Below are 25,526 nucleotides of genomic sequence, written 5' to 3' on the forward strand. Positions count from 1 at the left end.
TTTGTTACGACTTTCTGTCCAATATTTAAAGTGAAAATTATTCGATTAAAATCGTCTGTTTTAATTCTTTTTTTATGGTTAAAATTTAATGGAAATTCGACGATTTCTGATCGAATAACAACACTTTAATTGCTTGAGCAATATAACGTTTATAAAACGCCGAGTATTGAATGAGTGACAATCGTTTTTTTCAATTTTTAAGCCGTAAACATTATTTTATGGAATTTTTTTATAAATAAATTAATTAATTTAACATTTTTTTGTGAGTTTTAAGCTCTGTTAAAACAAGAAATATTTCTCAGACTTTTGAACACAAAGTCGTGCGATTTTCTATGGATATGTACAATTTTTTATTCCTGGGATCACAGTTTTTCGCAAAACTAGCACACAATCATGGAAATATACGAAAAAAATGTGATCCTCCAAAAAATTTTATTAGACAAAGTACAACTTTGTTTCTAAGAAATTTTCTTAGTTTAAACAGATCTTGATATATATATTTATAGCATTTAAAGTTTCTACAGCTGATGTTAAAATTGTTATTCTTTTTAAAAAACAGGCAAGAAAAAAACTCTTTGCCCTAGAATTTTAGCTTATTTGAAAAAATGCTGCTGGATTGAAGACTAATATTAACAAGGCGAATATTCATAGACCGGACTTCCATTTTCCTCTGCAGATTTGATGACAATGTTCCAGATTGTCATACGATGGTAGTTTTTCCAGAACACAAATTCACTTAGAAAATTTAAAACACTTTCGATTAGAACCATATGATGAAAACAAGATAAATAATCGCAACAACACATGCGCAATAAAACTTAATAACAGTGGTCCATCTACCCATAATTATAATAATTAATAATTATTAATTTAATTAAACTCTAGGTCTTAGTTGTTTTTTCTTTTTTATAAAAAAAAAAAAATGAACAACTAAAATGAAAAATGACGTCATGATGTCGCTTGTAATTTTTCTAAGCGTGCACAAAGCTCTTGAGCGAGGGCAACGGTAGCTGATTGACTTGTTGAGGTGGGTGTACAAATTGAGGCACCACTTTGTGGACGTATTAAGGTTGATGGTGCGATGGTGTTGATTGAGGTTGTTGATCGGAGACCACATTCACCGACCCAACGTGCTTTTCCACATGCATGAGACTGTAATCAAAGAAAATGAAAACGATTAAAATATTTTTCAATATAATCAATAATAAGGTTTAAGGAGGTTTTAGGTTACGTTAGGTTTGAGTGGCTGTCCTGGAGTTTGACACACTCAGATCAAGAGTTCGTTGTAATATCGATGAACCATTTGCAGCTGTTTAAGAAAAGTAAGACGCTTTGACGCCAACGGACTTAGGGTCGGAGTGGTCGTCAAAGAAAGCCTGACTCAAGTAAGAGACAAGAGCCGAACAATGACAAAAAAGATGAGACAATCAGTGTCTGCCTCCATCTGAGAATGGCCTTTTATAAGATATCCTCTTTAAGACACAGCTCTCACTTGTACGTAGCATTGTACGATTTCTAGCAATCTCACCGACTTTACAATTTCCTGGAATGCTCCTGTGCGCCGGTAGGATGTTTGGAACAAGGCGAGTCTGTCATTCGGAACAAGATAAGTCTGTGAGTTCGAACGGCTCTAAAAGCAGAAATCTCGAAAATGAGTTTTTTTCTTAATAGACACAAAACGATCTTAGAAATTTTCGGCGTTCATTAATTTTGAAATAATTGAGAAAAAAGAAATTTGTTGAAACTTACCGTGGTTAAATCACGTTTCCAAATTTGATTACAAGCACCATCACACAATGGACAAGGTCGTTCTAATGGATAACCACCACATTCAGAGCAATCTAAGCTGACATGCATATCAGCCCATGAAACACCACACGTGAAACATGAATTCAATTGTAATCGTAATTCTTCAATGGTGAGCACATGTTCACATAAATTTGATGCAGCGGCTGCTGCGGCCGCAACTGTATGCGCAGCCGTTTGACTACAATTACGTAGATCATCCAGACTTGAACTAACTGAATGACTGCCACGTAAACTACTGTAACAATAAGAGAATAAATAATTAAAAATCAATCGTTTTGAGTTAATTAATCACTTATGAATTTCACAACTTTCGTACTTTTTCATATTCTCTGAGGATGTTTTTTATAACCTGTATATATAAATAACCCAAGTTTGTAACTCCTAGAAATATTCATGATACGAGCAAAATGCTCCTAACTTGCTTAAGATAGAGGAATATATCTTTCAAAGGATGTTATTTTCCTAAAATCCAAAACCATAAAGAATTACCCCAACTGTTGACTTTTTTTTCCTTTTTCCTCGGAAAAAAAAGTCTACGCCTTAAAAATTGAATGCAATTCGTGTAAAAACATTTATTGGAAATAATAATTATGTGTAATGAAATAATATTTTTCTATCCAAGTTTGTTAAATTATGGTAATTAATTTGAAGCGGAAGATGAATTAATAATTATATTTGTAACAAAAAAAAAAGTATTTTTTATTTAATTCCATGAATTTTAAACTAGTTTTTATAAGTTCTCAAGAGAGTAGGTGTTCACGTGAATAATGAATGAAAAAAATAAAATTTTTGTTTTTAATCTTAAGATTTATTCGGGGGAATCCAAATTTTTTAAGTATTATAATTTAAATTAATTAAATACTTGTTTAGGATTCCACATGTAAGTTTTAGCCTTAACAGAACCGGAACTATTGTATACCGAAGTCCTGGAATTTTACAATCAAAATATGGCCCAGAATTGAACTGAAATTTTGTATGTATCACTTTGCCCTTTAAATTAGAGATAGGATAAAAGTACCCTCAGGGTATTAAAATTATTAAGCATGTGAATCATTTTATTCCTTGTATTTTGATGATTGTATATTTTTGATTATAAAACCTTGAGGTATTAGGTGTTATCGTAACATGAAACCTTATAAAATGGTGGACAATTTTAAAAATAATCATACTATAATTATATAATTCAAAATGAAAGCCTACACTATTATAAAACTTTAACTACAACATAAAATCAATAAATTCCACTTTTCATTAATGCTATAAATAAAATGATTAATAATTAATTTATTAATTATCATAAAAAATCAATCAAAATACGTCATCATCTATAATATATATGTAGACGTGTCTATGAAAAGTCACGCAGGATTGAAATTGAAATTATCAAAGTATAAGAATGGGAGGTTTGATTTTGACATCACAGATTCTGACAGCCTGCGAAGTGAATTTTAGATTCTTCAGTAAATAAAATCAATTCAGTTTAGGTTATAAGATTGACCGTTATGTGTGTGTGTCATGTTTGTCTGTCTGTGGCATTGTAGCGCCTAAACGAATGAACCGATTTTGATTTTTTTTAAAGGTAATTTAATGAAAAGTGTTCTGAGCTATGTTTCAAGTGCGAATTTAGGATTCCGCACCCGAAAAAACTAACAATTGGCGATGATTTTCCAAATCGGCTCAGTTTGGAAAAGGCTTTAAGGAAAAAAGCAATTTAATGGAGAGTGTTCTTAGATATGTTTCAAATGCAAATTTAGGGTTCCGTTCTAGACAAATTTGTAGATTTTTTTTTTTTTTAAATTTTGTAAATTTCATTTGTCAGTTTATTGCTAGACAAATAATTTTTAAAAAATTTTCTGAAATCGGTTTTCGTATTCAATTTTAGACAATTTCACAGTAAATATACCTTCAATTAAATTTAATATTCATTTAATTATTTCCAGAGCAAAAAAATAAATTATTTACTACGTAAAATAAATTACCTTGACGGGTAGACCTAATGAAGTGGAAATATAAAATACGATTTATGATTATATTTTTTTATATGATTTTATAATAAAAATTCCATTATAACAATAATTCAAAACGTAACTTTTTTTATGTCAATGAACGGGACAAAAAGGAAGCCAGCTATTCCACACGGACTCACAGGGGACGTTTTTGGGTATAATATTTGATATTATTTATTAAAAAAAAAAAGTTTTTAAGTCATTCTATCCAATATTAATTTATTAAAATGGCTGATTTTATAACCATAGAGCCATTTTTTTTGTTTAAATTTTATAATAGTAAGGTTGTTAGGTTTAATGTTTTAATTTACCTTGAAATTACAATCATTCACCTTTTATGATAGTGTTTTGTTTTAATCAACCATTTAATGTCCGTCAACTGTTTTTGTTTATATACAGAGGGTATCTGCTTTCAAAAATATTAACATTTATTTAGACACTCTGTATATATATACAGGGTGAGTCATTTTAATCTATTATGGCTAGTAGCTTGTTTTGTAGTTAACCAACCAAAAAATAACTTTAAAAAAAAGTTGTAGAGTTTGATGGGTGGACACATCATGTTCTGACATTGGACCTAGTTTTTCGGGTTTCTTGAATAGTCAATTTAGATTCTAACCGGAAGGAGATAGAGAATAAGATACAAATAACTGTTTAACTGTGCATGTTCCCCAACAAAATTGAAATACACCTTGAGTAAAATGAGATTATTTACTACAAATTACCATAAATCGAAAAAAAATTTTTAAATATAAATTTTTCTTATCAATATTTGACATTGGACTCAATACTATGGAGGTGTTAAAAAGCTATTTGAGACTGAGACAGTACCTTCGAATTGTAAATTCAGTTGTATATACTTCATATATATAAACTATAAAAATTTAACCTTATTAAATAAAATTTATAGCACGTTTACAATAATTACAATTGCATTTTTGTGTTTTGAAAAACGCCTTCAAAAACAATTTCAATGTAATTACCACATAACTGATTGGTCTTTATTTTTTGATTGGAAAATTTGACCCAAAAAATTTCTGAATGTTTATTAGGAAATCATATAATTTTCTACTACCGTGATCATTATACTTAAAAAAAATATTAAATAATTTAAAACAGAAATATATAGACATATTGGAATTTTAATGAATCAGCAAAAAGGAATTAAAAAAAATCTAAAAATAAATAAAAAAAATTATTATTATTTTCTTTGAACTACTAATTAAGTAATAATACTTTTTCGAGTTTTGTTTAATTTTTAAATGTTGGGTAATTATAAATATTTTAGTATAATTAATATTTTAGATTTGTATGTTAACATACAAAAGTGATTGTACACAGTTATACACATGCAAATATTTGCAATATCAAAACATAAAATGATTGTAAACATATGTAATAAAAAGTAGGAGATAATTGAGGATAAAAAAAGTTATATACATACTTTTTTTTTGTCTGTTCAAATATTTTTGTATAAAACAAACATTTTTGACTAAGGAAAAATTACAGTATTATACAAAAAGATTATTGCGTGGTACATACACGCAACTACAAAAATATATAATATATTGTGTGCAAGTGATCCTTATAAATTTGATAATATAGATATCGCTCTTCAATCATCAATACTTTAACTATAGTTGTCTCTGTTCATCAAATGATGGATCTTCGATGAACACATAATTAAATTAAAATTTTGTTTTTATACCATCGACAACCTCATATTTTTATGGTTTTATTATAAACTACAAGATTGTTTAAATATTTTAGAAAGTTTTTTTATCACACTCTTTAGATTTTTTGATATAGAAATATCCAATTGAAAAGGATAACCTTATTCATAATTTTTTCAGCCAACTTAGAACGATAAACTAATAATAAAAACCCTGATGACCAAGGAATTTTTTGTGATTTTTGGAAACTTTGTTAATCAAAAAATTGTACTTATAAAGTTTTATTGAAATCCATATAGTATTATCCAATTCGTGCATATCTCCTTAAATAGGAAAAACAAGATTTTAAAAAATGATTTGAGAATTAAAAAAACAACTTCCTGGGTATTAAATAAGAGTTATGTCAAAAATGCTTGAAAATTCCAACCATCTTTTCTTTTTATTAGACCTTTTCTTTTTCGATTGTAATAAATTTTATTATCAATAATATCTCCGTCATTTGTCGTCCGTCACCTGTCCGTCATACATCAGAATAAAATGTATGCAATATATCAAAAACAAGTAATAAAAATATAAAAAAAAATTGCGCGAAAACCTTGAATATATCGGTGTTGTATTTTAATAATTTTATTTTATTTTTTACAACTAACAGAGTACGTATTTTGAAAAAGTCAATTTGTGAGCATGATGGGATCAAGTTTTATCATAAATACTTTATTATATAAAAATTTTTAATTTTTCATTTACGTACAAAAGAAATTGTACATGCAACATATTACAAAGTCCTTGTACTATCTATATAAAGAAGTCCATACATACTCCGGTTGGTATTTTCAAAGTATGCGTATCTGTATACAGTCAAACTTGGGTAAGTGAGAACTGGATAAGTGAGAGCAATAGCAAGGACCCGTCATTTTAAGCTCCCAATTACCAGTTTCATGGGGTAGAGTAAGCTTTTCATTGAACTAGAAAACTTAGGTCAAGTTCAATGTCTGAATAAACATGACAGGTATGTGTTCGTAATAACCAAATCCTATATTTAAAGCAAACTTTAAGAAATTTTCTTTTAATTCATCGATTCGCTTTATTTACACGATTATATATTCCAACTAAGTACAATTTTCCATGAATAAAATGCATGACATTAAATCTAAAATCAATCTCTTTCATAGAAGTAATGATTTTGTTTATTTAACTTCAGTGATTTTGTATCAATGAATTCATATTTTAAATTTAATTCATTCTATTGTAAATACAAATATTTAGCTGTATTTGTAACAATCATTAGGAAATTGTTTGAAAGTATTTTTACTTTATTTCAATATGAAACGGCCAACTTCGGAATAAAGTTGTCATTATTTTAATTTTTTTTTTCTGAGTAGCATTCAATATACCATAACGTTTATGGTTAACTTTATAATTAGCTTATTAGTATGGATTGGTATGATACAATAATATACACGAAGTACCTACTTGATGATGGTGCGCTACACAATTATGGATGGGAAGCCATGTGATGATTATTCATTTAGTAATTCTATAGAAAAATAAATTATTTAAAAATGGTTAGTAATCATATCGGCGCCATTCGTATTAATCACGATTTTTTTTTTGTTATCAATGAGAAGAAAACCTTGTTCTCGTGACAACGTCTTCCCTCCTGGTACTTAAAAAAAGAAAAGAAGCTTATACATGCATAGCTAACTTTCTGTGCAAGAATAAATTGATTAACAAAATGGTTGGTGGGTGAGCGTGATGTGGGGAGGGGGGAGGTAATAGTTTTTAACCTTGATCAATGAAATTTATTGGCGATATTACTGATAAGAGTAAGTATAATTTTAGTTCATGTTACAAATCCACTCGACCCAATTTGACTAAAATTTATAATACATTTTCTTTTTGAAAATTGATTTTATATTTTCAATTTTATACGCAAGCGTATTTGCACAGGTATTAAACTGGATTACATTTTACAAATATCTTTTTCATTTGTTTTTATACCATGTATATATGAAGTAATATCAAGGTAGACTAAAATTAGTCCTAAGTTTGTAGCGCTTAAAATTATTAATGTTACCAACAAAATTTTGGTATAGGTGTTCATAAAATCACCTAATTAGTTCATTTCTGGTTGTCTGTTCGTCTGTCTGTGATCACGATAACTCAAAAAACGAAAAGAGATATCAAGCTGAAACATTTATAGCTTACTCAGGATGAATTCGTAAATGAGCAACATAGGTAAAGGTTTTGGGTCCGTAGGCCATATCTTGTTAACCATTAGAGATAGAACAAAAGTTTAAATGTAAAAAATGTTCCTTATAACAGAATAAACAACTTTTGTTTTAAACATTTTTTCGTAAACATCACGGTTTATTCATGAGGGGACAAATTTGGTTAGAACATTATAGAGTACGTATGCATCTATTGTATATATGTATGTGTTTGTTTATTACTATGCCCACTAAGGAAGTGAGAAGAGAGATACTCTTCTTACTTTGTGTGTAAGAGTGATTATCATTCTTTACTGACATGACGTAAAAAACACACGATTGTATGAAAATATTTTTCGTATAATCAACACTTTTTTAATTGACGGACAAAAAACTTCATTACTTATCAGTTCTGAATTAGATTTGATTGGCGAAGTAACCAGATTTAAGGTCTTTTTAAATTGATATCCTTGAAACCCAACAATCCAATGAGACGCCCCCCACTTCGATATCGTGCTTGTATTTCCCTTGACAAACACAATTCAAGTATTTTTACTTTAACTAATTGCAACGAAAAACAAATATAACCTCAAATTAGTCATGACATGTAAAAATATAAAATTTTATTTACCAAACATAATTTGATCTTGGTATACAAAACCAAACACGTGATGACATTGAAAATAACATTTTTTTTTTAAACAAGTGTGAAATAGGCATTATGTGTTTGTATTTCATAATGACTTGGCAAAAAATTGTGTCGCTTAATATTTCTTTTAAATAAATAATATTATATAGATGTATTTATAATAATTCTTTCAATTATTATATTATTTTAAACGTTTTTTACTCGAACATTTTTTAACTGCGCTTTTATTATGTCATTTAAGAAAAGAATGAATGCCCATTAAAAATTACGGAAAAGTGTGGGAAGTTCACATGCTAAAGGTTCATTTGTTAAAGTTGTATTGTCATGTTAAGGTAGTCCTTTCACTACTCATGTATTTTTTTTATATTTTTAATTCATTGTTTACACCGGTTATAACAAAGTAAAAAATATAAATACTACTTAAAAATGCTGTATTTAAGTATAAAAAAATATTTAAAATACATTATAATTTTGAGATATTTAAACGCAGTTTTTTAGCGCTCTCTGCTGATGACGTATAAGTACGTGATCTGTCAATTGGTGACAGTTCAATGTATAATTTACACTTTAAAAAAATGAATTTAAAACATAGAATTTACACACGTTATTATGAGGTTTTCTAATAAAAAGCCGTAGAATAACATAATTTAATGAAATACCATATAAAATGTAAGTAATTAATATCATACAGTATGTCAACAAATTTGACAAGCCCGTACTATGATGCCACGGCCGTATAAAAATTTGAATTTCCGTTTTAGAAATTTTTAAATGCCCTCACTGTATTTGTACTTTTATTAATTAATTTTAAGTAATTAAAAAGATATTAATTACTAAAATAATGGTTTAGTTGAAATGTCCAGTCATTCAAGTTACGTTCAAGTGGGACTCACTTTGTTGATTACAGATCAGTTTCAAGTTAAAGTCAGCTTATTTACCATTTAAGTAAAGTTATAGAAAAATTTACGATTTTAATATTCTCGATTCAGCCTTGAAATTATTTCGTTCTACTGTGATGTAGTACAAATAACCTTGTCGTAAATTTTTGCTTCATTTAAGAAAATCATATATTTTTTACTTTTGATTACCAATAAATATCAAATTTTTCTTATCGAGATTTTAATTTTTGTCACGTTGAATAAACAAATGTCTATGATATAGAAATGTGACATATTTTTACACAACAAGGTTGTGTTTCTATTTTTGAATTTTCCAAATAGTTTATGGAAAGAAAGTTAATTAAAACAAAGTAATTACAATAATTAAAACAAAATAATTCAATTATTTAAATAATTATTCTTAAGGATGTGCCAGTGCCAGGGCAATTTTGGATAAAAGACTTGATTTTTAAAAAAAATGAAGTTGGACTATGTCTAAATCAATGATGATATCGAAAAATTGTATTTTTATTTTTCGTCTACTTTCATGATGTTAAAACAAAATTCATTATCAAAGGTGACAATAATGTACAAATAACTTCAACACTAAATCTAAAATTGTCTTGGTGCTTTCAACACCTTAACAATTTGCAGAACAAGGCTCATTGACCTAATAATTCAACTTTCCCACGAATCATTAGATAAATTTACTAAATTGAATAAGAGAAAGGATATCGTGATGAATAAAGTTTCCGGTTCGAATAGAAAAAAAAAAAAAATTAGTAACAGCATCCTAAAATTAAAATAAAATAGATTTCGTGATAAATTCTATTATAAAACACTAAAACGCTACTAATTATTTTTAATTTTGGCGGATTGAGCTAATGTATAATCGTACTTTATATTATTACCCAGGCTAAAACTAATATCATTCGATGATACTGAAGTGGGGATAGGCGCCGCCGTGCTTCTAAGCTAATAGTCAACTGTTGTCGCGACACTTATCTATTTTATATACACACACAAAAAAAATTATAATTGTTTAATATGTTTCATGTAACTTTTGGCAAAAATTGTATCATTTCCTTTGTACATAACAAATATGTTTGGAACATGTGATTATTTTTTATGATTAAATCAGATAATTAACGCAACAAAAACTTAACATTAAGGTTGATTGTGACTTGTTATACTGGCGTTGTTCGGGTAGAACATTAACCTATCATTTTTTTCATATTCAAGGATTGAATAATATTAGGAATTTCAATAAAACTTACAAGTACAATATTTTGATTAACAAAGTTTCCAAAAATCACTAAAAATTCCTAGTTCATCGGGCTTTTTATTTATTATTTTATCGTTCTAAGTTGGCTGAAAAAATTATGAATAAGGTTATCCATTTCAATTGGATATTTCTATATCAAAAAATCTGAAAGTGTGATAAAAAACAATCTAAAAGATTTAGACAATCTTGTAGTTTATAAAAATTACCATAAAATATAAGGTTGTCGATGATATAAAAACAAAATTTTAATTTAATTATGAGTTCATCGAAGATCTATCATTTGATGAACAGAGACGACTATAGTTAGAGTATTGATGATTGAAGAGCGATATCTATATTATCAATGCCTCACTTGCATATTATATATTAAAATAACACATTATAACAATATAATTATAAATAAATTAATTTTTTTGTAAGAAGAATGTCGATAACCTTGATTGAACAGATGCCCACAAATTGTATCTCCTAGTAACACTATAAATAATAACGAAAATCTATGAAAGTATGTGATTAATTATTAGAATCGATACGTAAAAAATTAAGTTAATTTGATTCATTTAATAAAATCTATTATATATTGTACCAACCTCCTTAATATCAATGATAAAAATTATATGATTTCTTTTTTTGTAAAGTATAAATAAATTGACGTCAATTTCAGAGTTATGATTCTCATATAAATAAATTAATTTACTATTGAATTGAATAAAATATAATAATATATATATATATATATTTATGATAATTTATAAAATTTAAAAAATAATAGCTCGAATTGCGATTGATAATAAAAAATATTATAAATTTTAATTATTTACGTAATTAAAATAGCCAATATGTTGTCCATTTGATTTTATTTTAAGAATGTTTATAAAAAAAATAGAAATTTAAATTCACAAGAAAATGAATTGGTATTAAAAAAATTTTTAACAAAAAGAAAACCGACTCCAAAAGAAAAACTTTTTCAAAATAAATTAATATGCACTAAAAAGTAAAAAAATAACGATAATATAATTTAGTTAAAATTATTGTTATTTTTGGAGTCGGTGTCAGCCAAGGAAACAAATACGTCGGTTAAAAATACTTGCGAATACAATTTTTGATTTTAATTTTTCACCTGTAGAGAGGACAAAAACATAATGTCCAGCTGTGAAATCTATAGAATGTGTATTTTTTATAGAAAATTTCACCTTCCAAGAAAAAGAAATTACGTTTTAATTTAACAACAAATTATTATCAAACTATGGTGAAATTTGTGTACCTTGTAACGGGGAAATTATTTATTAAAACAAGTTTATTCAAAGTGAAAACGTACATTTTTTTAAAATGATTCAACTACTTATTTGACACTGACACAAATGAAATAATAACCTTTCTTGTATTACTCGTCTCTTGTTTATAAGACTTTATAATCTAGACCCTTATGTATTATTATTACATGTGAAACAGGCATTATAGTGTAATTGTGAAAAAAAACGCGCTTGTTAAAATTCTTTTTTTATAAAAAAAATTAATAGTTTAACATTGCAGCGTTAAAATTTTTCAACATAATTGATCTAATTAGTAATAATTTGATGTATGTTAAAATACAAAAATTATCTATTTTATATCATTTTGTTAAATATCTGAAGTTATATGCCTGCTAACACTCATTCACCAATCGAAAACCCAAGTTTTTTGTGATTTAATAGACTCTTTAAGGATGTATGAGCATGACAACAATGTTTGATTTAAAGGCTCAAAATTTGTTTGTAGGTAGTCTTTTACTCAAAGAATATGTGATTAAAATTTCAGCTTAGGTATCCGTGCAAATTTTTAAGAAAAAAGTCATTAAAAATCGATATAAAATACATTGGCTCTTATGGAGGAATCTCAAAAAACGACATATTTTGGAAGTTTTTGATAATTTTCATTTGGAATGAATGAAAACAAATTAAAAAAAAACTTTTTAATAGAAAGTAAACATATTAGCAATGAATTAGAAAAGAAAAAAACTAAGTGTCACCGTCCATATAAGGGATGTAAGAGCAGGGTAGATTAAGGGTTGAAATTATTTTTATCTTATTTTCAACTTTGATGATGAATTTTGTTATAACTTCATGAATGTAGACGAAAAATAAGAATAAAATTTTTCGATATGTGTCTTGGTTTTCGAAATATCGAAAGCTAAATAATTAAACAAAATTTTCAATTTTCGATATTTTGAAAATTAAGCCAGATATCGAAAAATTTTATTCTTACTTTTCGTCTTATATCGTCAAGTAATAATATAAATTTATCATCAAAATTGAAAATATCTATTTTTAAATTTGCCCACTACCATGCTCATACATCCTTATGCAAGTTTTTATAAGTATAGAAATTAGATAAAATTTTATGATTATAGAATAATTTTGACCTAAATTCAAGTTCATTTGACTATGGTTGAGTATTTTTTTATGAAAATACTTGAAATTTTATATGAACTATGATTTTCGCTAAAATATCTTTAGCTCCTAGCTTGATGACAAAAAAAAACAACAGGGTTTTCGTTAAATTTTCAACAGGTTTTTTTGTAACATATATTAAATAAATAATCTTTTAATTTATTAGTATAATAGATAAAATGCGTAAAATAATTTTTTTTGTTGTTGTTCGAAGGTTAAGTTTCCTTTTGTAATAAATGTGTAATAATAATTGATTTCAATATTTCATGTTGTGTAATACATTTTTACCAAGTTCAGGCAGTTAATTAGTGGACAAAAAAATTTCCTAATTTTTATTTATTGATTAATTTTTTTTTGTCTTACACACTTTGTAAAAACACGCAAAATATTCATTAGGACGCAAATGTTTCGTCTGTTTTAATAAATTAAAATGGTTCATATATTAATTTTCATATCTATAATAAGTTTTGCATGCTTTTGAAACAGTGCAAAAAATTTAACACGTGCCTTGTGTAAATTGAGTAACAAATTCCCCCCGCACTCCGTATACGGGAAAAAACACGTGTGCGAGGGAGTAATTATAATTAAAAATATAATATTTTTTCTGATAAGAATCCGTTGTGTGCGTAGTCATGGTAGGGACAATAAAATCGCTGCCAGCGCTTCCAGTGAAAAATTTTGGCGATAAAGGAGGCTGTTATGATTATTAATTTGCAGTTCTTAACATGTTATGTCAAATTAAAATTATTGAAAAACAATAATTAATTAAACTTAATGTATTAAAAATTGTGAAAATAAGAAATCAAATTGCACAAATATTATTTTTCAAATGTAAATTATCATAATTATTTATTTAAATTTGTGAGACAATAATATTAAATTTTCAATGTAAGTCATAAATGCAATCCATACAATTATATATGCATCCATATACAATTCTATAATTAAAGTAGTGTATTGTTACCATGGCCGCCTCCAATAAAACGCCTCCAATAAAAATCACGCACGGTACGAATATATTTCATTCAAGAAAAACTAATCTATATTACTTAAATTTTTTTATTTTACATTCATTGAAATAAAGACAAAATAATATTCGCTATAAAACTTTTCCTAAAATATCATACCGTAAATTTGTGATAGAAAAGGGTCCTTGATTTTCTCGAACATTCCTAGGAAAATTCCCCCTTTTAACTTTATAGTTAACATTGAAATACTTATCAAGTCCCCCTACAAGTCAAATGCAATTTATTTATTTATAAAAGAGAATATTTTTTCCATTCATGGAAAATTTAATATTATTTTTAGAATTTATTTTAAATTTTTCAATTTTATATTGATTTTTATATTATATTGATAATCAATACGAGAGTTGATTATCTAATTATTTATTTATTAATTAAATTAGAAAATTTAAAATTCTAATTAAAATTAAAATCATTTCTAGAAATTACTATTTCTATTTAAGTTTATTTTAAACTTTACGATTTTTCAAATTTAAATTATTATAATTGTTTTGAATGTCCTCTGAGTGACATTCGATGGAAATTTTGGAAAAGCATCCAAGAGAGTCCATATGAATCGGATTTTAAAATTTAATAAATTTTTGCGAATAAATACTTTATAAGCGGAAAGAACTGGGTCTACTGTCACAGGCTCCAAGGATATTAGTAAAATTTTATATAAAATGGTGAAATCTAAACATTATAAATATTTTTGTGTTTTTTTTTATAAAATTTACCATGAAAGTATTATACTTTCTCACTGTATAAAATGTATGATAAGAAACACGTATACTTATTAAGTATTATTTTTGTTTTGTAATTAAATAAGTATATTTTTATGCGCATGTCTTTGGAAGTTATTGCTGAACTACAAACAATTTATATTTATTTTGTAATTTTATATAAATTACCTTGTTTTATAAAATTTTGTAATTTTTTCATCTGAACAATTTTAGCTTGCAAGTAATTTAATTTTGATTTAATTTCACGACCAACATATCTTACAATTAAGCTTTAAGTCTTTCTTTAGTTAAAGATGTTACAAAACAAAAAAGAAAATAATGTTTTTTGATTTTTTTTTATAATTATTAATATATACGCCAGAACATACTACATGTGAGAGGTAATAAGTTACATTCTTCGTTCGAATATTTAAATTTGTTTAAAAGTGATTTATTTACAAAAATCGTTGTTGATGAAAAAAGGTATTAGGCTCTAAGCATACATAATTAACCAAACAAAAATATCTAGAGGTGTATTTAATCATGATATCATATACCTCGGGGAATTTAGTCTATTTAATCAATAGTGGAAATACCTACTGGACTCTGATTTAAACGTCATATATGACTGATATGTGTCATTTATATATTTTGATGGCGCCGTATTGTTTACAAACAGAAAAATACCTTGAAATAAATAAAAAAGAATTCATTAAAATGTCTTTAAAAAAAAAATTCATCTCGTTTTAATACCATAGAACTTGTACTAGTATTTATTATTTAACTAGAGTGATACCCACGAGCTTCGCTGAGTTTAAAAGTAAAGATTGACAAAGATTGCTCTCTCGCTTATCCACTTTCTATAACATTCGAAATAATGGTAAGGATTGTTTTACACAGGTAAAATATATGTATGGTTTTCTATTTTTTTTTTAAATGTATAATAGTCGTAACTATTCAATGGTCGTGAAATATTTTATATTGACCATTTTTACAGAAATCTGTAATTTATGGTAATGTCAAATTAAATTAATTTTTAAATTATTTTTATTAATATATCTTTATAAATTATATCTCATGTGTTATTCTGAAGTATGAGCTATATTGCTGTACAGTTTCATTAAAAAACAATTCGCTAGTTTTATCGTGAAAGCGTAACAAACAAACAAACAAACATGCTTACTTTCGCATTTATAATATATAAAGATAGAGATTAGACTTTGATCCGATTTAAAACATTATTGTTATATAACCTAGGCAATATTTCTATAATTATTTATTCAAACAACCTAGCCAAGGATACAAATTGAATGTTTTTTTAATAAATAATTCATAAAATACTATGTTCTTTTTGTACTCAGGTGTAAACACATCAAGTGTAAGCAGAAAAAGACTAACCTTATAACAACGTAATATAACTATCCTTTTTTTTACGTATAAATAACAAATATTATAAATAAAGTTATTATATAATAATTATAATAGATTATTAAATATTAATTAGAGAAAAAAATATGTCTAACCTTCATAATGATTGAAAAAAAAAAATATTTTTTTAATATTATTTTAATTATTAAAACTTTGTTATAAGTCTGTCTTAAAAGTTAATAATATTCGTGTTTATTAAAAATTTAACTGATTGTAATCTCAAAAATGATTCATTCAATTTAAAAATATGTGTTAAGACATTTTGATCCGGGTTCTTGAATGCATACGTTTTGTTATTGTTTACTTTAATCATGTATACGATATTTATTTATATCATGGTCTCTCGATTATAATTGATGTTTTTAATAATGATACATACAGCGTAAACTAAATATTGACAAATATCTTGTCTAGTAATCTTAATTAAGCAGACTGTAGTGTTTGAGCATTACTGAGCATACTGATTTTACTACAAAATGTCATCCCCTACCAGGGTGGAGTGTCTAAGAACAATTCTATTTTAAACCCCTGAACCAAAAAAAAGGATGTTATAAGTTTGAACACTATGTGTGTGTGTCCGTCTGTCTGTGGCATCGTAACGCTTAAACGGATGAACAGATCTGGATTTTTTTTTGTTTCGTTTGAAAGGTAATTTAATGGGGAGTGTTCTTAGCTATGTTCCAAGTGCGAGTTTAGGGTTCCGTACCTTCAAAACTGAAAACAAAAGGCGATGGTCTTCGAAATCGGTTCAGTTTGGAGAAGTCTCTAAGGAAAACGGTATAATTTAATGGAAAATGTTCCTAGATACGTTTCAAGTGGCAGCTCAGGATTCCATACTCGAAAATTTTTCGGGGGTTTTTTATATTTTTGTAAATTTCACTTGTTTAAGATGAACCAAATTTCAAATAGTTACGAAATTTGATCAAAAATCGATTCAGTAGTGGCTTAGTCCGAACAAACTTGATGTAATTTTCGGAGATATTATTAATTTATTCATATATTCAATTCATTAATTCAATAATTAATTATTGTTCTGATTTATAATTTTAGAGGTTAAATTAAAATTCATATATAATTTTTATTTCCGCCTTTGAAAGACAGCTGTTCTTTTTTAAAAGAGACATTTTTACAAAATAATTATATGTTCACAAATTAGTATTGTTAATCTTGTACACACTGTAAACAATTCTTTAAGTATGTTTTAATAATTACGTTAATTTGTTGGCACACCTATTTATTAAGAAAAAAAACTTTTTTGTAAATTTTTTATTTAATTGTTTGTATGTAAAACAAATTCTTTTTTTTTTTTTTTTTTTAAATTTAAATGACGTCTCTTTATTTATAAGCATACAAAAAACCAGGAAAAAGTACTTATTTTGATTTGTAAAAATAGACACTCTTGTTTGCTTACACAAATTTTTTTTGACAAATTTTATAAGATCTCCCCCAGTTTTCTAGAAAATTTTATTTTTTTAAATCGTAATTTTTTTTTGAACTTCGTTTTTTTACGTAGTTTTTTTGAATCAAAAATAAAAATGTTTTTTGGCTCGATTTTCAAAGTTTTTTGTAGGCAGTAGCTAATTTTTTTTTGTATTCATTTTGCATTTAAAGTAATTTATTCTAAGAATTTGTGGATTTTCTTATTTAAATGAAAAAAAAGACCATCATGTACATTGGATCACAGTAACTAACCCGAGCTCCAATGAAATAAGAAGTTGAAGCTACTTCTAGATCTAGAATTCTAGATCCCTAGAGTCATAAGGATTATATGTTGAAGAGAAAACTTACAAATAAAATTGGTTAAAGTGATACAAAGTACACTAGGCTTTGAACCATGGTACATTATGGGTCGTATAATAATGAAATATAAACTTACTATTTTTGTGTACATTTATATATAAGTCAAAGTTCTTAATACATGATACTTTTAATTAATTTAAGAGCCTTTGCTATCTCAACACATTATATCACTGTGACTTGAAAAAAAAACCCGTTTTGCTCGTCTAATTAAAGATGTATGAGCACGGTTGTGAGGACACAACTTTAAAAAAATGTATATTTTCAACTTTGATGGTGAATTATGGGAATAACTTGACAATATAAGACGAAAAGTAAGAATACAATTTTTCGATATCTGGAGTAATTTTCAAAATATCGAAAATTTTGTTTTAATTATTTAGCTTTCGATATTTAGCTAAACCAAGGTAGATATCGAAAAATTGTAATCTTATTTTTCGTCTTCATTCATGAAGTTATGACAAAATTCATCATTAAAGTTGAAAATAAGATAAAAATAATTTTAACCCTAAGTCTAAAATTGCCTTGAAGCTTGTACTACCTTGGTATTAAAAAAAGAGGTTACACGAGAAAACACATTTATAATCTTAGTGTTAATTAATAACAATAAAATAGAGACAATATCGTTTATCGCGTATCGTTCGGTGTACTTTAGACCTTAAAGATTATCGGTTATAAACTCCTGTACAATCTCATGAACAAAGACATGATATTTTATATGATCACACGACACTAAAATTTCTACTACTGCATACATAATTAAATAATTAATAAATTATTTAAATTAAATTAATAAAAAATAATATAAATTGCACAATATTTAATAAATTAATTAAAACAATGACGTACATTTTTTTTTATTTTTGCACAAAATAAAAATTTATTTATTTAAGAACGACCGACGACAAGACGCAAATATATGACTTAAGTCATATTAAAGTAGGTGTTGTGGTGTTGGTATTGACTTTAAGTAATCTTATCTGATTATTTAACATCATGTACGAAAATTTTTCCTTCATTCATGAAAAATTTTAATAAAAAAAGGAGTTACATCATCTTCGAAACATATAACACCTTTTTATCAATGGACGAAACACGTCAGATTTTAATTAAATATGCATATACTATTTAATTAAATATTTAAAAAAAAAATGGATGGTTTAGTCACACGATAGAATTTATTTCACTCACGTTAAGATAAGAGAAGCATCAAGGCAAGTTTGATGTTGAATTTTGTTATAAATTCATGAATGAAGACGAAAAATAAGAATAAAATTTTTCGATATCTTGAAAATTACTCCAAATATTCTAACATGGTAAGTTTAATATCATTTTTAATGCGCTATCGTGTAAATCAACACGTTAAATTAAATAAATAATATATAAAAATGCAATATCATAAAAGATCCTTATTATATTTACTAGATAGGTGCAAAGTGTTTTGTAATTAACAAGACCTTGAAAAGTATGAATTTTCTAAGAAAACAATGAAAATTATTCTAAGAATCGATCCCATTACTTTGTAAACAATTTTATTATTTTTCAAGGGTTTAAAAAATTGGCGATGATCTTCAAATTCAATTCAGTTTGGAAAAGGCATGACATATAAATAATTACTATGGAAATGAATGGTTAAATAAACTTGGTTCAATTCATTTCGAAAAGTGAAATGGTAAAATAATTAGGTAATTTAAAACAATAATTCAAAAGAACAAACTCAACTCAAATATTTCAATTTCAATTAAAATATTTCAAAAAATTTGTCCCAAAAAATGATAGCTCTCTAAGTATCCTATTCATCTCATCTGATGTCCTTGACCATCACTTTGACATTGATTTAAGAAGGAGTGAAGTTTAAAATGTTTATCTGTGAGTTTGTGTGTTTCTCAGTGGCATCGTAGTCCCTAAATGGTCGAACCGACTTGATTGAGAACATTTTATAGCAAAGTTTCTAAAAATTTGATTTGATTAATGTCCCTATATTATTTTAATAAGTTTTTTTTTTTTGATAAATATCTCTAGCTGATCCAATTACTTCAGATATTGGAACACCTCTCACTCTACGGAAAGATAAGCGATGCTCACTCAGTCTATGTACTTTAATGTCAATGGTTTGTTTACAATCTAACTAGATTTATAATAACGATTCTTACAATATGCCGGTAACATATACATGTTGTAGTATATGGTATTTATCGGTAACAAATACAATACGGATAAGATTGCATGATTATAATGCTACATTTTTACCATGAAATATTTTATTATTATTAAGAAACACAAAAATAATTGCAAATAATAATAAATATATATTTTACTATTTGAAAAATAATAATAAAAAAATGCATTACAATATACTATAAATAAATAAAAATAAAATAATAAGTTTTATTTTTCTATTCCTAATTAGTTTAATAATTTATTTATAATATTATTTTATTTTAAATTACTTAACGATTTAAATAGTTTTATATTTATTTTTTATTTTATTTACGTATTTGTTATTATTTCGTAACATACACATAACAGGTACGATACAGGAATTAATTTACTATTATTTAGTATTGACTTTTGTTTGTAGTTTAGTACATGTGTACTGATGAGAATCTATGTGACATTCAATCATCGAAACGGTATAATCAATAATTTATTCTTAACTAGCTTTTACCTGCGGCTCCGTCCGCATTTTTGTTTGTAAATAACTGGCATGATCTTTTAAAAATGAATAAAATAATATGAAATTTTTTTGGTTCAAAATTACCTTATGTACCTTATGAGTTTTATCGAAATGAGAAACAAAAAAGAATTCTCAAATTTTTCGATTTTTAAGAAAATCACAAAAAATCGAAAAAATTTTATTGTCTCCAATTTCGACAAAACTCATTATATAAGGTAATTTTGACCCAAAAAATACAAAAATCGGTTTAGTTTGATTCTTGGATGCATCGTTTTGGAGATATCGCCCAAAATTTCCTATGAAGTGCCATTTTCTCAAAAACTGTGCCTCTAATCGTCAAATAAACCCGATTTTTGTATTTTTTGGGTCAAAATTACCTTATATACTGAGTTTTATCGAAATTGGAAACCACGAAAAATTCTCGATTTTTTCGATTTTTTTCTAAGGGGTACCCCTTCAAAAAAATACAAAAAATCGAAAAAATTTTATTGTCTCCAATTTCGACAAAACTCAGTATATAAGGTAATTTCGACCCAAAAAATTCAAAAATCGGGTTAATTTGATTATTGGATGCATAATTTCGGAAATATCGTCCAAAATTCCCAATGAAATGCCACTTTCTCAGATACAGCGACCTCTAATCGACAAGTAAACTTGATTTTTGAATTTTTTGGGTCAAAATTACCTTATATACTGAGTTTTATCGAAATTAGAAACCCAAAAAAAATTCTCGATTTTTCGATTTTTTTGAAGGGGTACCCTTCAAAAAATCACAAAAAATCGAAAAAATTTTATTGTCTCCAATTTCGACAAAACTCAGTATATAAGGTAATTTCGACCCAAAAAATTCAAAAATCGCATTCATTTGATGCCTGGATGCATAATTTCGGAGATATCGTCCAAAATTCCCAATGAAATGCCATTTTCTCAGACACTGCGACCTCTAATCGTCAAATGAACCCGATTTTTGGGTCAAAATTACCTTATATACTGAGTTTTATCGAAATTGGAAACCATAAAATATTCCCGAATTTTTCGATTTTTTTCTAAGGGGTACCCCTTCAAAAAATCCCTTATGAAAATTACAAAAAATCGAAAATAACTTGCTGTCTCCAATTTCCACAAAACTCAGTATTGTATAAGATAATTTTGACAGCATAAAATAGAACTCAAAATTGGCTCCAATTTTATTTGTAAATACATGATACGATAAGAATTCAATATTTAATTATATCGTTGTCGTGTGGGTAATTAATTATATAGATTAGTTTAAACATCTGTCCTTATCAAATGGAATTTAACTAGAAAAATTTGTATAAACTTTAACATTTCCGGTTTAATTTAGATTTTTTACATAATTTCCAAGTAGTAACAAGATATATGATAATTTATTTATTTGTTTATTAATTACAAAAGTCAACCTGCTATAAAAATCATTTATTAAAAACCTGAACAGTAAATGATATAATCGTGGTCAAAAAAAAAAAATTGTTTTAATCAAGTAAAAAAAATTTCAAAAATATAAAAAAAACGTTATCAATGTATATCCTTCAATTTTCAAAATTAATGTGATTAAATTATTTTATATATTATATATTATATAATACGTTTAATGACTTTGTAACGGTTAGAAATAATAGAAGTCTCTAAGGCCACGAAAAATTTCATAACTCCCTGAAAGAGAAATCCCCGACCAATTAGGTGCCACCTTGGCGACAAATAAGTTAGTAAAATCTTTTCAATCACAACAAATTTTGTTATATACAGGATGGTCCGTAACTCAATGGACATAGCTTAAGAGCGTATTCTTTAAAACAATAATATACCATAGCTCCTTAACTATTCTGTTTTGGAGAAAATTATAAGAGGCACTTTTGACTCAAAATTATCCCAAGTATACGCTCCTAAGTTATTTCCATCGAGTGACGGGACACCCTGTATATACAGGATATTTATACATGTTATTCTTTTAAATAAATGAGTGAAATTTTACAGTAGACAGCATGTATAAAAAATAAAAATAACAACAAATTATAAGTTTATAGCACAAAGTTATTTAAAATATTTTTTTAAAATACCGTTAATTATTTTTTTTTTTTTATTTACAAATAAAAAAGAAAGAATGAAACATTCTTTTCATTAACTATTTTATTTTCTTAACAACGCAAATAAAATTTGTGCCACTTTTAGCAATGAATCAAAATATCTATCATCGCATTGTCGAGACAGACTAACACAAAGTAAAAGGTTTTTAGACGCGCGAATCAGCGCAGAATTTCTTTCTCATCTTTGCATCATCCACAATTATTAATTTTTTGACAAGACCATTCAATTTAATAACAACGACTTTCATTTCCTCTCTTTTTTATGAACTTCACCATATGAAACCCGTTGAAAATAAAATCATATATGTATAGACTTTCAGCTGTAATTCCGGTTTTTACACTGTTAATAACAGACTTGGATGCTATTTTTCTAGCTTTTAGCCTCGTTTCAGGCCCTTATTTTATCTGGCTAGAAGAAAAGCTAGATTTTGGAAGAAGAATATGTATAAGAATACATCGGACTGAGGATGTTTAAGATAATATTTCAATTGAATAGATTTTTGAAGCACGATCAACTCTCATTGACTTTGTAATTTCGTTTGCATGATTTTAATTAAAATTTAATTTCAATCGGAAATGGCGTGATTTAAAAAAAAAATCATTAAATAAAGACAAAAAATGATTTTTTTCTGTTTAAAAACCTTCCAAACCTTGCGAAATATTTCAAAGTTTATACAATTTTCCGGTATATATTAATAAAACAATTTTCACCTTTACTACAAACACACACCTTATTTTTTACTAATAGAGCAAACACATTGGGAAATATCTCCTATATTTTTCTTTTCGATAATTATTATAAAATTATTAGTTTGTGTAAATACTGCCAGAATACAAACATATATCGTTTTATGAATAAAAAAAGCGAAAATAGCCAAAGTGACACATTTTCAGTTTTATTCCTTGAACACACTGTACAAATACCTTATATATTTTGCACGGATTATTAATTTGATTCAAATCGCAGTAATGGCGTCGTTTCATAACAGAATGTTTTTTTTTATTCGGTTGAGAAACCGTCCAAATCTATTTTGTAAACAAAACATTACGAAATTTTTTCTATTTATATAAAAAAAATATTGCGTCAACAAGTGGTTCTTTTCTAAGATAATTTTAGTTATGTTTTAAACCCAAAAAAAAGTATGTTATCAATTTTTTCCCCATTTTTCAAAATAAATCAATCTTAAATCAATTACATCTTTAAATTTTATAAAATGTTTTTTTAATAATAAAAAATGGAAAATTGACACAATTTTTCAAAAAATTTTCCAATACTCAAACCAACAAGTGGTTTTTTTTCGAGAAATTAGCTTAGTTCAAGAATGAGGGCGTAAATCCTGGTAATTATTTACGAATCACAAAATGTTATATAAAATTGTATTCTAAATTCGAAACTTTGTTAATTCTCGTCCCCCAACAAGTGGTTGTTTTTTTTCACCTTCAAATTATCAAAGTTTCAATCCTTTTTTTTATCAATTCCTAGGTTCACATCCAACAAACACACCTCTCACACATATCCCTATTTAGAGGAGAATATTATCCTTACCTATGACGGCAATGTACATCAGCAGGATAAACGCTTGCTAAACTCATTTTGATATTTTTGTAAAATGATTTCCTTTTTATATAAATAAATTCACTAAATAATATTATTCCACAGTTATAAAAAGCACCAAAGTTTTTGCACCGTTAATTAATTAATATAAGAAGTGACTTAAAGTTGACTGACACTTGTTTCAATATAAAATATAAACACTACTAAACCAGTTAAGTGACTTTGACTTAAAGAGAGATCTTCTTCCAACACCGTTTGAACACGAAGAACTTTTTACTTTAATTTTTGTTTGATGAGAATTTGAAAGGAGAGAGATTTTGTTGTTTGATTTGACTGTTGTAAAAACTTAATAATGTTTAAGACTATACAACAAACTTGTTTAAAACTCTTCTCTGTTTCAGTGACTCAACTGAACTGAGTTGAATATGTTATAACTTCGATATAATATGTGTGTATACCGTTTTAGTATTTTGAAACACACAAAATACGACGGACGACGCCAGCGCGCTCACATTCTACAAGCTAGCATACAGAGAGCAGGTTCTGAAAGGAATTGAGTATGCAAAATATATCAGAGATGAAATACTTTTATTGATTATACCTGTGAATTTCGGAAATCTAAAAAAAATTTACAAATTGAAAATTGCAAAATTGCGTTAAAATTTGAATAAGCATCCTTTGTTACTCAAGTTTCCAGAGTTATTTTTACCGAAATTGAGTAGTTTTTGAGGCATGGGTCAAGAAGATATTGCAATCCAAAGTTAAAAAAAGCAACTATTTTTAATTGCTAATTCTAAGCAGTCTGTTGAAAATTCATATTCTATAAAAATTTTCTATGACAAACTCTACAAATTCAATAACGAAATCTTCGATGATTTATATACTTCTGTCTGGTGGAGCATAAAAATCTTCGAAAACTCGTTTGGTAATTTTTGAATAAATCTTTTGACTTTTTCAATTTGTCGTGACAAATTCTTCAATTTCATGGATCTTACTTGCTCTATATTAGGAGATAATTAATTTAATTATCTCCTACTTTTTATACCATGTATATATGAAATATATCAAGGTATATTAAGTTTAGTCCCAAGTTTGTAACGCTTAAAAGTATTGATCCTATGAACAAAATTTTGATATAGGTGTTCATAAAATCACTATTTACCCGAGAGGATGAGTAAATAGTGATTTTATGAACACCTATATCAAAATTTTGTTCATAGGATCAATACTTTTAAGCGTTACAAACTTGGAACTTAACTTAATATACCTTGATATATTTCATATATACATGGTATAAAA

At 26.5% G+C, this 25,526-nt stretch overlaps 1 protein-coding gene across 1 annotated transcript; it reads right to left on the reverse strand.

The window, feature by feature from the left end:
• Positions 1 to 914: 914 nt before the first annotated feature.
• LOC123301624 (protein pinocchio) lies at positions 915 to 24,647 on the reverse strand. Its single transcript, XM_044884456.1, has 3 exons — positions 24,219 to 24,647; positions 1,750 to 2,044; positions 915 to 1,152 (listed from the first exon to the last, which is right to left on the reverse strand). The coding sequence occupies exons 1-3, from the start codon at positions 24,263 to 24,265 to the stop codon at positions 949 to 951; spliced, it is 546 nt and encodes a 181-aa protein (XP_044740391.1). The 5' UTR covers positions 24,266 to 24,647; the 3' UTR covers positions 915 to 948.
• Between the last annotated feature and the right edge of the window lie 879 nt (positions 24,648 to 25,526).

This window comes from Chrysoperla carnea, chromosome 5, assembly GCF_905475395.1.
Source record: "Chrysoperla carnea chromosome 5, inChrCarn1.1, whole genome shotgun sequence".
In the NCBI taxonomy this organism is placed as follows: Eukaryota; Metazoa; Arthropoda; class Insecta; order Neuroptera; family Chrysopidae; genus Chrysoperla; species Chrysoperla carnea.

What these genes read in the sequence shown, in the direction of transcription:
- LOC123301624 (XM_044884456.1), bottom strand. Translation starts at nt 24,265, where the DNA reads ATGAGTTTAGCAAGCGTTTATCCTGCTGATGTACATTGCCGTCATAG. An exon ending in GATGTACATTGCCGTCATAG is followed by an intron (nt 2,045 to 24,218) that starts GTAAGGATAATA and finishes TTATTGTTACAG; the next exon opens with TAGTTTACGTGGCAGTCATT. An exon ending in GGAAACGTGATTTAACCACG is followed by an intron (nt 1,153 to 1,749) that starts GTAAGTTTCAAC and finishes CTTTGATTACAG; the next exon opens with TCTCATGCATGTGGAAAAGC.